The sequence below is a fragment of the Arctopsyche grandis genome, chromosome 13 (genome assembly GCF_051622035.1).
Source record: "Arctopsyche grandis isolate Sample6627 chromosome 13, ASM5162203v2, whole genome shotgun sequence".
NCBI lineage: Eukaryota > Metazoa > Arthropoda > Insecta > Trichoptera > Hydropsychidae > Arctopsyche > Arctopsyche grandis.
The window spans coordinates 10,465,530-10,476,348 of NC_135367.1; the positions used below are offsets into that span (position 1 = coordinate 10,465,530).

Here is a 10,819-nt window from a genome sequence, read left to right on the forward strand (position 1 = left end):
ATGCCAAAATCTATTTTTTCGAATGATCGTTTCATATTTTTTAATAGTCACTTTATAATGCCAAATTTTATATTATATTTCATTCGATGCACAATACAAGATTGTTTAATTTAATGCAAAATTTTAATGCACTAACATTTTTTTTAAGATACAAAGTTTTTAGTACAAAGCAACACAGAATTGCACGGAAAAGACTAGTTCTGTTCATACTATACAGCACCGCTCGTTTTCGGCATGTTCATGCTTGTTTTGAACGAGTACATGGCAAAATTATTTTACATTTACATTACAGAGTGGAGCAATATTTTCACAATATGAAGTTTCTGAAAATATTTATATGCACATAGCAACACTTTCGTTTCTACGGGTGCTCTCGCCACTATGTCGTTAAGTCGATTCTGTACTGTACTGTTGTATATATATTATGGATATGTTGTGTCGGTTGCTACTGTTTTAGTTACATTTTAGTTCACATTACGGAACATATGAATGTGTCCATATAGATTGTACTATAGTATTTTTCGTACCGCTGTTAACGTGCAATTGCCGAATTGAACTGTGCTGGTATAAACGAACCTTAATACGTACATATGTATGTTTTCTTAAATGCTTTTTTTTTAGTAAATAAATACATAATTAAAACTCGAGTGCTTCCTTCCCTATTATTTCCCGGAATTAATTATTTTTAATGGTGCTTTTATTTGCAGGGGATCGATGAGTAAAAGCGGTGGTAGACGAGACTCCTTCAAAAGATCAAAAAGTCCTCATAGTAGTTCACGGAATAGTCCAAGGAGTCAATCCATAAAAAAAGATGGCTCTGATTCTTACAGCGAAGTGCCAGAAGATTTATCCAAATCGTCAGAGAAACAGTCAAGCTTTAGTGGAAGAGGTTCTAAAGCGAATTCGCTAAAGAAAGACATACGATCTTACATAGACGGAAAGAAGGAATGCGCCTCGCCACCTTTAGAGACCCACAGTTGTTCCAGCACACCTAAAAGCAGTTCGATCAAAAGTGATCCGAGAATGCACTTCGCTGAAAGTCAAGAGTCTGTAATCATATCTACTTCTAAAGCTGACAGCGCCTTTGCTGAAAGCCATTCCAGCTCGACGATCTCGCGGGGACTATCTCGCACTACCCAAGAGACCAGATTGGATGAGACTAGAAACACCAGCCACACTAGTGGAGTTTCTTCCAAAGACGCAACTAGTAGAGAATCCAGAGTGCCTTCGCTTGAAAGTCAAGGCTCCTTCATCAGCTCATCCCCATCTAAGAGTGACGGGGCGCGAAAGGACACTGTTGATAGTCAAACTGGGTCTTTTGCATCAAAAGACTCGGCTAGGTGGGATTCCAGACTATCTTCCCTAGAGAGTCAAGGATCTTTTACTGCCTCGTCCTTATCTTCCAAAACCGACGAAGCTTCAGCTGAGGTTGGATCATCGGCCGAAAGTCAACCTGGACATAGTGAAAAGTCTACAATGGACAGTCCAAGTTCTTGCTGCACGGTTAAGAAAGATGCTTCCACTTCAGCGGCTGATAGCCAAGCCCACTCCAGCTCATCCAGGAGTGATTCGCTAAAAAGAAGATTGCACGGGATTTCATCAGATAATCCACAAGGAAGTAGCCATATCGCTGCTGGCAGTTTGGCTACATCTCCTCAGCCTTGTAGGCAAGTGGTAAGAGGTTTGTGTAGCCTTTCTATTGACTGTTAATCTATTTATTCAATATCCCAAGCAAAGGTAACACACTTCCCTCGAACTCATAACATTTTTAATTTTGACTCAATGCAATATTTCCATTGTCATTTTCAGTACATTGCCTCTTTTGAAGGATGTGAATCTTCAGGCACTTGGAGAACAGTAGGTCCAGAAGGGATGCTCAATTTAGAGAAAGTGTATAGAACTCAAGCGGTCATGGATCACATAGCTTCGTTTCATCAACATCACCACACCATTTCCAGACAGCACAGCACAGCAGGATTCGGAGACTATTTAAGGTACCATTTGAAACATCTTATTTTGTAAACTTAATATTTAGACTAGTTTTAAGAGAATTCTGTATTTATTTTAGGAATACTTACGCCAGTATAACCCAACCAGTTTTTGCAATAAGTCGCGATCACGACGAAGCCAAGGAACATAGAGGAATGAAAGACTTCAACAATCAAATCTCATACGCAATAGAAGATAATGAAAATTTGTACGAAGTGGAAGCAGCTCCTCAATATAATCCAGTACAACCATTATCGCAAGATCACAGTATTTCTATGTTTCCCATCAAGAAAAAAGATCATCACATTCTTCAAGTGAGTAATATTTTTTTTGGTACATGTGGTAACTATTTTTTTTTGTATTTGAATCTTTAAATTTCGTAGATAATGCATCATGGTTGTTGTGGAGTATTGTGTGAAAGTGACTATGCTGGTAGCAGCAGACACACATTAGCTTATCTGAAGATGGAAAGATCCTGTTCTCTTTTGGCATGGTGTAAGCCTCCTTGGAGACAACCCAAAAATACTACTGGATCAGGTAAAACCTCTATTATTTCTAGCTGTAATTAAATAATAATTCAAACTCTTTAATATTCCTTATTAATGCGTAAAGGTGATTCATTAGACTCCAGTACTAACGAAGTGAGCTTGACTTGCAATCCAGAAGATTTAGTTCCCTTGAAATATACCTCTAATTTAGTGTACGAAGCTGATACTGGAATAGTAGCAGAAGAAGGGTAACTTAAACCTCGATTTACTTTTTATTCCAACAATTATTTATAATATTATTTATTAATTGAAATACTTATAGATATTTAGATTTGAATACAGTAAAAGATATAATGGTCGGTGGACGGCATTTAGAAGTAAAAGAAGTCCAAGAATTAGTATCAGCTGCGAAACGATACGGTCTAGAAATACAAGGAAATGATGATCTCAATATTATTACAATAGTTCATGGCAATAATCTTAGCGATAATAGAATAGTATATTTGATGATGCCCACCCAATCTTTTAGGTTTGGTTTTGTTTCTATATTCCATGTTATAATGTTATGTATATACTTATAATACTTACAATAGTTGGATTTTCTAAATTTAATTTTGATTTTAGAGTTTGGTGGATAGGACTACATATGGCTGTCAAAGGACTCATGCTACAAGCGAGGTTGACAGATAGAAGTTTAGCTTGGTTAAGAAATAGATACGTTAAACTGTTTTTTGAAGATGGTTGTTGTTGTGAACCATTAGCTGCCGATGCAATCAGAGTGAGTTGAATTTCTTAATCTACAGATGGTTATATTTGTTTTAAATAATAAACTCTTTATATTTTTAGGCTTTTGGAGGACGTGACTGGTCTTTAGCTGGACTGGTTGGGCCCGGGCCCAACGCTCCAAGAGGAGGATCTGATGGTGAAAACTCAATGGCAGCTTCTCTGAAAAATGCTTCATACATAAAATTCAAGGTAAATTAAACTATTAGTGTTTATATGTTTTTTGAGGGAAGTATTCTATGCTGAATTTTGTTTTAGAAGAATAAATCCACATCTGAATTGAAAACTTGTTCGCCTAGAATGTCATCAGCTGGACACTCTTCTGGAGCTAGAAGTGAAGATGAATCTCATCACGGTTCACCTGCCAAACATAGGTGCTTCTTTGATTTAACTTTGTATATATTTTTTATTGATGCATATGTTTATTGATAAATTAAAACTTCTAGAAGTTCCTATTCTGCCAGTAGTGTACTTTTGTATAAACAACCCCAAAATCGTCATAGTTCCTTAACGACAGCAGCTATGTCTTCTCCTTCTAATGCAAGAAGTAAATTTGAAGCTGGAAGGTAAGATCCTTCGCTTTGCGTACACGATATATATGCAGGTATTTCTAATCGATGCTTTTAAATCATTTCAGTTTGAAACGACTAGAATCTAGTGAAAGATTGTGGCAAAGTATGAAGCACCTCAGATCTTGCTCCATCGGTTACGATACTCAATTAGACTTTAAGGACTTCGTTAACCTTTTCAAATCCTTTAGGTAAGTTTCATATGTAATTAATATAATAATATATTGTTCCTAAACATTGTATTTTCATAAACTACTTGTTAAATTATAGTATTTTGATGAGAAAGGACTTACGCGACTTGTTCGATCAATTAGCTATGGCTCGATATGGAAAGCAGTCATTGTGTCCTGAAAAAAGCCATAGCAGTCCTGAATTGTTTAGAATGAGGGGTTTACTAAAAGGAGGTCAGTAATAACTTATGATATTAGCTTTTTTACTTCAATTTCATACTAATTTTGAGAATTATGCTAAATTATCATCAGGACTTTTGACGAGGAATGGATCATTGGATTTGAATTCAAACGCAGACAAATCTGAACAAAAGAAAGTATTCGATCACATAGCAGCCACTAGCATTCTCGAAAACTGTGTAGGACTGTTGAAACGTGGAGAAGACCAGGTAGTTACAATGGCAACTTTGAGAAAATTCTGTGAAACGAGACAAATGGAGCATAAAACTGATGAAGATCTCAAAATGATTGTACAGGTAGAGTTAAAAACATACATGTGTAATAAAAATCATTGCTGATATTTTCAAATAATAAAAATAATCAATTACAGAGACATGAACCAGATCCAGCTCTCAGACTAGAAAACTGTCTCTCGTTTGAAGGATTCGCTCGTTTCATAATGGATAAAGACAATTATGCATTTATACCGGAAAAATCAAGGCTCAACAGTGATCCTAGGTAAGAATCTAAATATTTCCTATACTTTGTGGCTTGATATAACATTTGATACAACTCTGATTTTAATTAGGTCAATCATGACAAATCTACACAAAGGACACCAAAACATACTTAGCTCGTCATCTAATCAATATGTGAAAAATCAAGGCATGGATGGTCCATTGAGTCAATACTACATTGCTTCAAGTCACAATACTTATCTAACAGGTCACCAGTTGAAAGGAGAATCTTCAGTTGAACTTTATAGTCAAGTTAGTATGAGTTGAAAACCATCGATGTCTTAAGTACACATAAGTATTGCTTCTAATTATCTAATCTGCATAGGTTTTGTTAACTGGTTGTCGATGCGTTGAGCTGGATTGTTGGGATGGTGAAGATGGAAGTCCCGTAATCTACCATGGCCATACTCTGACTACTAAAATACCGTTTAGACGTGTTGTCGAAGCTATTGCTAGAACTGCTTTCGTAACTTCTCCTTATCCACTACTTCTTAGTATAGAAAACCATTGCAGTTTGCCGCAGCAAATCGTTATGGCTAATACATTCCAAGTATTGAGCATTCCTTATTTTTATTCATTACTCTTTAAATGCATTTTTTTATGCAATAAATTAAAATTTCAGGCTGTTTTTGGAGAAAAATTGGTGACCCAGTTTCTTTTCGACACCGATTTTTTGGAAGAACCTCGTCTTCCCACGCCCGAGCAGCTTAAATATCGTGTCCTTATTAAAAATAAGAAGTTGGGACCTAACGAAGGTAGCCCTCATCACAGTCAGACTTCTGGTCCTCAAACTTCATCTTCGAGGTATTATATTATAAAACCATCAGTTTCGGTACTGTTGCAAATAATAATTGATGAATATTTTTAGATCTCAACCTAATGGTGCTAGAGCATCAGTTGATACAGCAGCTTCACGTACCAGCACCACATTGTCAGCACAAAGTGGTTGTTCTTCGGTTGTCGAGTATTTTTCAGATGAAGACTACGACGATGATGACGATGAGCTCGATGGTATGTTAAAATAATTAAAGTTTATATTGATACAACTTTTCGTTTTGATTCGATTGCTTTAAACTTTAGAAAAAGAACTCCACAATATTTTGAAAAGCATGGAAGATAGAACTGAAAAATATCCAGAGTTTCGTAAGACAGAATCTGATGGGGATGCTTCAGGGTCGAAACAAGCAGTTACAACGACATTAGCACAGAGGAAAAGAAGTAACCAAATTGCTAGGGAATTGAGTGATATCGTCACTTATGTTCAGGTAAATGCGTTTAAAGTATGTATAAAGTATACTTTATGTACGTGCGAGTTTAACAATGAGGTGTTTATAGGCTATAAAATTTCGAGGACTCAATCCTAGTTTAGGCCCTTTACCTTCAGGGCATTCTTTGATCAAACCCAATCTTCACCATCCAGCCACTAGTTTCGACTCTGCTGAAAGCACAGACAGCAACACACTTCAGGTATTTTGATCGGATTTTTATAAAACACAAAATGATAGTAAATTATAAGGTGCTCAACGTATTTATGCATTGTTTAGATTGGTCGCAGATGTGGTGTGCGTAACATAAGACATCCGTGCTACCAATGCTGCACACTTGGAGAACCACTAGCTAAAAAAGTGTGTCGCAAACATCCTCTGGCAGTTTTAGCTCACACCCAAATGCAACTCATGCGCACTTATCCAGCTGGGTATTTATTCATATAATATATGTAGCTCTTACTCAAATTCAATCTGGAGCTCGTACTCTAGGACATCGATTGATTTTTGTTTTCAGTTTGAGAATAGATTCTTCAAATCTCGATCCAGTTTTGTTTTGGTCTTGCGGTATCCAAATGGCCGCTTTGAACTATCAAACTGAGGATGCAGCGATGGCTTTGAACGCTGCCATGTTCGAGCAGAACGGTTGTCTGGGATACGTGAGGAAGCCCAGCATTATGTGGGATCCTAACCATATAATGTACAGAAGGTACTGATTTTTTTGAGCTTGATTGTTTTGAATTGTTTATATGGTGTTTAAAATATTCCTGGTTTTATAGATTCAATCCGTTGGAGAAGGAATTTGAAGGAATTCATAGTTGGAGGCTAACTCTTAGTATTGTTTCTGGTCAGTATGTAGCTGGACACGATGGCTTCGGTGGTGGTCCAGTTCACGATCCACTTGTAGAGATAGAAGTTAGTGGAGTGCCTGTGGATTGTTGCAAGAGGAAAACTATAATCATTAAAAAGAATTCTCTGAATCCCATATGGAATGAGACATTTAGTTTCAGAGTAAGCAATAATGTTAATTATCTATATGCATTTTTTAATATAACATTTGGTACATTTTCATCCTTCTTTTTAGATCCAATTCTTAGATTTGGCATTTTTGAGATTTTCAGTGTATGATACTGATACCAACATGATCTTATCACAACGTGTGATTCCTTTAAAATGTTTACGACCTGGTTATAGACATGTTCGTTTGAGGTACTTATATTAATTTCAACTAACTGTTTGTATGATATGGTTCAAATAATCATTCAACAATATATAATACAGATCAGCAACAAACAAACCATTGAGCATGGCTTCACTTTTCATCTTCTCTCGTGCAGAACAAGAAGGTCTGGGCTCGAATAGGAGACCAGCTCATTTCTTAACAGTTCATGGAGTTACGCATACAGAGCCGTATACGATATTGAAAGTCACTGAAGATACGACAGTAGATGAGGTATATATTTAAATTATTTTTATTTTAATTACAATTGGCTATTTTGATATTAAATTTAAAACGAACTTTTAGGTGGTTGCCAGGTGTATGAGACTATCGGGGATGGTGTCAACTTGCGGCCACGCAGTTCTTGTGGATGCTGGTGCTTCTGGAGGGCCTCGAGTTTTGGCCCCTAATGAAAAACCTTTAAGTGCCAATAAACTCATGTTGAAAAGACTGGGTGATGATCCAACTAGTAGAGCTTGGTTGACGACTGTAAGCAAAGGTCCTGCTAAGGATGAGCAAGAGCAGAATCATTTGACAGGTGAAGAGCAGATGGAAGACCACGGTAGTGGATTTTTGGTTTGCGTTCATGACGTGTCTCCAGATATTCCTTATGCAATTTTGAAAGTACCAGCACAAGCTACAGCCGGTCAGGTTCTGAAGCAAGCTTTGTCGAAAGGAAGAAGCTCTGCTGATCCAGATAAGTAAGCGATTTGCTTAAAAACTATATTTAAATTAATACGAGTATTAATACTAAAATAATAGGCTTTAATTTATTTTATAGGTTTGTATTAGAAGAGCATTTAGATTGGGGTACGAGAGGTGCTGGAACTCGAAGGACTATAGCAGATGATGAAGAGCTCTATACTGTTCAAGTAAGATACAGATTTTTTTCGAGTATGCTGATTGATGAAATGAGTACTTGAGAAATTGCTTGATGTTATTGATTTATTTTAAGGCCAACTGGAAAACAATTGGAAGATTTGTCATAAAAGAAAAATCTAATTGTACACAGGGAGTTGCTAAGCATCGCTTAGCTATTGCTAAGATTGGGAGGGGTTTCAGTCTTACAAAAGGTGTTCTTTCCAGTCAGTATAATTTTCACATTCCAACTAAATATATTTATTTTCATTTCTTTTTTGAAATAAATGCCAAAAATTATACTTCAGGTGGTACTACATCGAATTCAAACAAAAAACCCATCCATGCAGCTCACAGTGATCCTACTTCATCGGCCAAGTATGAAACTTTTTTCTCTTGTCTTTTTTGTTGCAATAATTCATTATCATTTTTGATACAATATTTATTTTCAGGAGACGTGTGTCTGCAATGGGGAGCATGTTTGGAAAATTTGGAGGAAAAAGAGAAGTAATTCCCACTTTTGAAATTGAAGTAATACATTTGTGTACAATAACTTTTACTTATGATTAAAATATAACTTTAGGTTCATTCAGAAGGCGAATACTTCAGTGGAGACGAAGATTATATGACTCCATCGTTTCTATCAGAACCGGAGCGTAGCCGTAGACCTTCAGGAATTGGTGGTGCTGGACCCTCTGGACCAAGAGCTGCTGAAGATCTTCTTGTAGCGGCTGTCACACGTTTAAGGAGAGCGTCCATTAGAAAATTACGACAGTGGAAATCATGAGTTTGGCATTTCCTGGCCGAGAGTAATTTATTTTTTTTTAATTCTAAAACGTATCACTTTATTATTATATTTTTTTTTTATTTTTAATTTTGAAATTATATATTTAGGTTACCAGGGCTTGAATTCCGGTCTTTGGACTTGGGAGGCCCGCTTCAGAGATGGTACTCAACGGTCAGATAGGGACGATGGTAATGAATCTAAAAAGATTCCATCCACCGAAATGATAGACTCCTTGTGGGAGTTTTTGAGGAGTGGTACAAATCCAAAAGAAGAAAATGAAACGGCTGCTGAAGTTGTGAACGTCGACGAATCGAAAACAACTGATAGATATGATGAAATTCTAATAGATCTCGAAGATTGCAGTGAAAATGTCAATAATGAAAATGTCGGCGAGTATAGCTTAAATTCCAATAAAAGTGCTAGTAAATTCGCCAAGGACTTTCTTAAAATTCTTCACGAAACTGTAAATTTAAAATATGTGAAGACTGAGGATAACAGCAATTTGATCAACACAGAAAATAGCGATGTTGTTCCAGATATTGAACAAAATCAAGAACAAAATGAAGATTTGAAACATGAAAATAGTAAAATATTTGAAAATAAATTGTTAAACATGTTTGACTTTCTACTTGATATAGCTAAAGCTCCAAAATCAGACGTACTATCGAGGGTGCGTAGAAAAAGTAGTTGTTTTTGGTCCGAAAAAAGTCCTTCAGAAATGGACAGCAGAGAGGAAACGATGGATATGTCAATTAAAGAGGAAGAAAGTGAACTACCCATGACAAGTGACGATAATATGGAAACGTACATTGAATTTTTATCAAATCCAGAATGTAGTCCTAAGATTGAACTGCAAAACAAGATGGAAGCGATGAAAAGTCCAAACGTAAAAATTCAAAGGAAATCCTTCAGAAAGAAATCCGCTGATGGTGAAGATAAAATGTCACTTTTAGAATACATGTTCAGTAGTGGAGGAGAAAGAAAGAAATCTGATGGAAGCACCAGTAAAATGTCTAAAAACAAATGCCTCAGTTTGGAAGAGAGCATAGCCAGCTCGACAAGTAAAACTAAAGATCAACCAACCGATAGCGACAACGGGGGATCGATCGTAGATTTAGTTCTCAGTAGTGAAAATAGAGTTTGTTCAATTTTGAAGAACTTCTCACAAGACTCGTCCGAGATTGGTTTTATAGATGAGAGTCCGGAATTGCTCAAGAGCAAGGAAAACCTCGTCGATTTCATTCTAAAATGCATGGATAACTTCGACAGCGCCAACGAAAGCATGTCGAGAAAAAACAGCAGGCGCAAAGAAGACAGCGACTCCAAGAACAATATGCTAGTGGAATCAAGAATAGCCATGGCCAAACCAGAAGACTTCGATTTGAGCCCTGAAAAGGAAACTGCTAGAGGTATAGAATGTGCAAGGCTGACGCGAATATTCAAAGATATGGGTACCAGTTGCGACATACCAGACTCTGCTGGCACCAGTTCGCTTAATTCGAGACTATCGCCTGGCGAAGATGGCGAGTCTGGATCTTGGATCAGACCAGATCAACTTGCCGAGTTGCGTAAGTGTGCCGAAGTAATATTCAAAGAAGTCAACAGAGATTTGATCAAAATTGCAGGAGCAAGCGTGGATCTTTGCGAAAAGAGCACCACACACGAGGCAAAAGTCGATGAACGTTCGATTAAACCATGTGATGATTCCGAGCAAGCCAAATCAGTACCCAAGATTGAAAAGGTGTCCGTAGCTTTGGAGACCAGCTTTGACTACGACCCATCCCAATACGACTTTGACTCGCCTAACGAGAATGTGCACACAGTTGTTCAAGTAGAAAACGTTCACAATTACTTCTACAAAGTAGAGTTGGAGATGATTAAAGAAAGTTTTGAAGTAGACGATGGAGACTCTCCGTAGAATCGATATCTTCCATTAATTAGCTCAGCGCACATA

At 36.9% G+C, this 10,819-nt stretch overlaps 1 protein-coding gene across 1 annotated transcript in view; it reads left to right on the forward strand.

The window, feature by feature from the left end:
• LOC143921589 (1-phosphatidylinositol 4,5-bisphosphate phosphodiesterase epsilon-1-like) overlaps positions 1-10,783 on the forward strand; it is a 67,236-nt gene extending 56,453 nt beyond the window's left edge. Inside the window, exons 7-42 of the mRNA XM_077444940.1 lie at positions 149-232; positions 348-405; positions 458-564; positions 708-1,681; positions 1,733-1,737; positions 1,810-1,994; positions 2,069-2,303; positions 2,373-2,526; positions 2,614-2,725; positions 2,800-3,006; positions 3,102-3,255; positions 3,324-3,452; positions 3,519-3,634; positions 3,707-3,826; positions 3,898-4,020; positions 4,100-4,233; positions 4,312-4,535; positions 4,610-4,727; positions 4,834-4,988; positions 5,062-5,286; positions 5,359-5,542; positions 5,613-5,747; positions 5,817-6,001; positions 6,072-6,203; positions 6,281-6,432; positions 6,519-6,710; positions 6,781-7,012; positions 7,086-7,210; positions 7,283-7,454; positions 7,527-7,921; positions 8,002-8,092; positions 8,176-8,305; positions 8,387-8,456; positions 8,531-8,609; positions 8,662-8,818; positions 8,973-10,783. Coding sequence (XP_077301066.1) covers positions 149-232; positions 348-405; positions 458-564; positions 708-1,681; positions 1,733-1,737; positions 1,810-1,994; positions 2,069-2,303; positions 2,373-2,526; positions 2,614-2,725; positions 2,800-3,006; positions 3,102-3,255; positions 3,324-3,452; positions 3,519-3,634; positions 3,707-3,826; positions 3,898-4,020; positions 4,100-4,233; positions 4,312-4,535; positions 4,610-4,727; positions 4,834-4,988; positions 5,062-5,286; positions 5,359-5,542; positions 5,613-5,747; positions 5,817-6,001; positions 6,072-6,203; positions 6,281-6,432; positions 6,519-6,710; positions 6,781-7,012; positions 7,086-7,210; positions 7,283-7,454; positions 7,527-7,921; positions 8,002-8,092; positions 8,176-8,305; positions 8,387-8,456; positions 8,531-8,609; positions 8,662-8,818; positions 8,973-10,783 — 7,861 coding nt within the window. The remainder of the gene's footprint in view (positions 1-148; positions 233-347; positions 406-457; positions 565-707; positions 1,682-1,732; positions 1,738-1,809; positions 1,995-2,068; positions 2,304-2,372; positions 2,527-2,613; positions 2,726-2,799; positions 3,007-3,101; positions 3,256-3,323; positions 3,453-3,518; positions 3,635-3,706; positions 3,827-3,897; positions 4,021-4,099; positions 4,234-4,311; positions 4,536-4,609; positions 4,728-4,833; positions 4,989-5,061; positions 5,287-5,358; positions 5,543-5,612; positions 5,748-5,816; positions 6,002-6,071; positions 6,204-6,280; positions 6,433-6,518; positions 6,711-6,780; positions 7,013-7,085; positions 7,211-7,282; positions 7,455-7,526; positions 7,922-8,001; positions 8,093-8,175; positions 8,306-8,386; positions 8,457-8,530; positions 8,610-8,661; positions 8,819-8,972) is intronic.
• Positions 10,784-10,819: the final 36 nt, after the last annotated feature.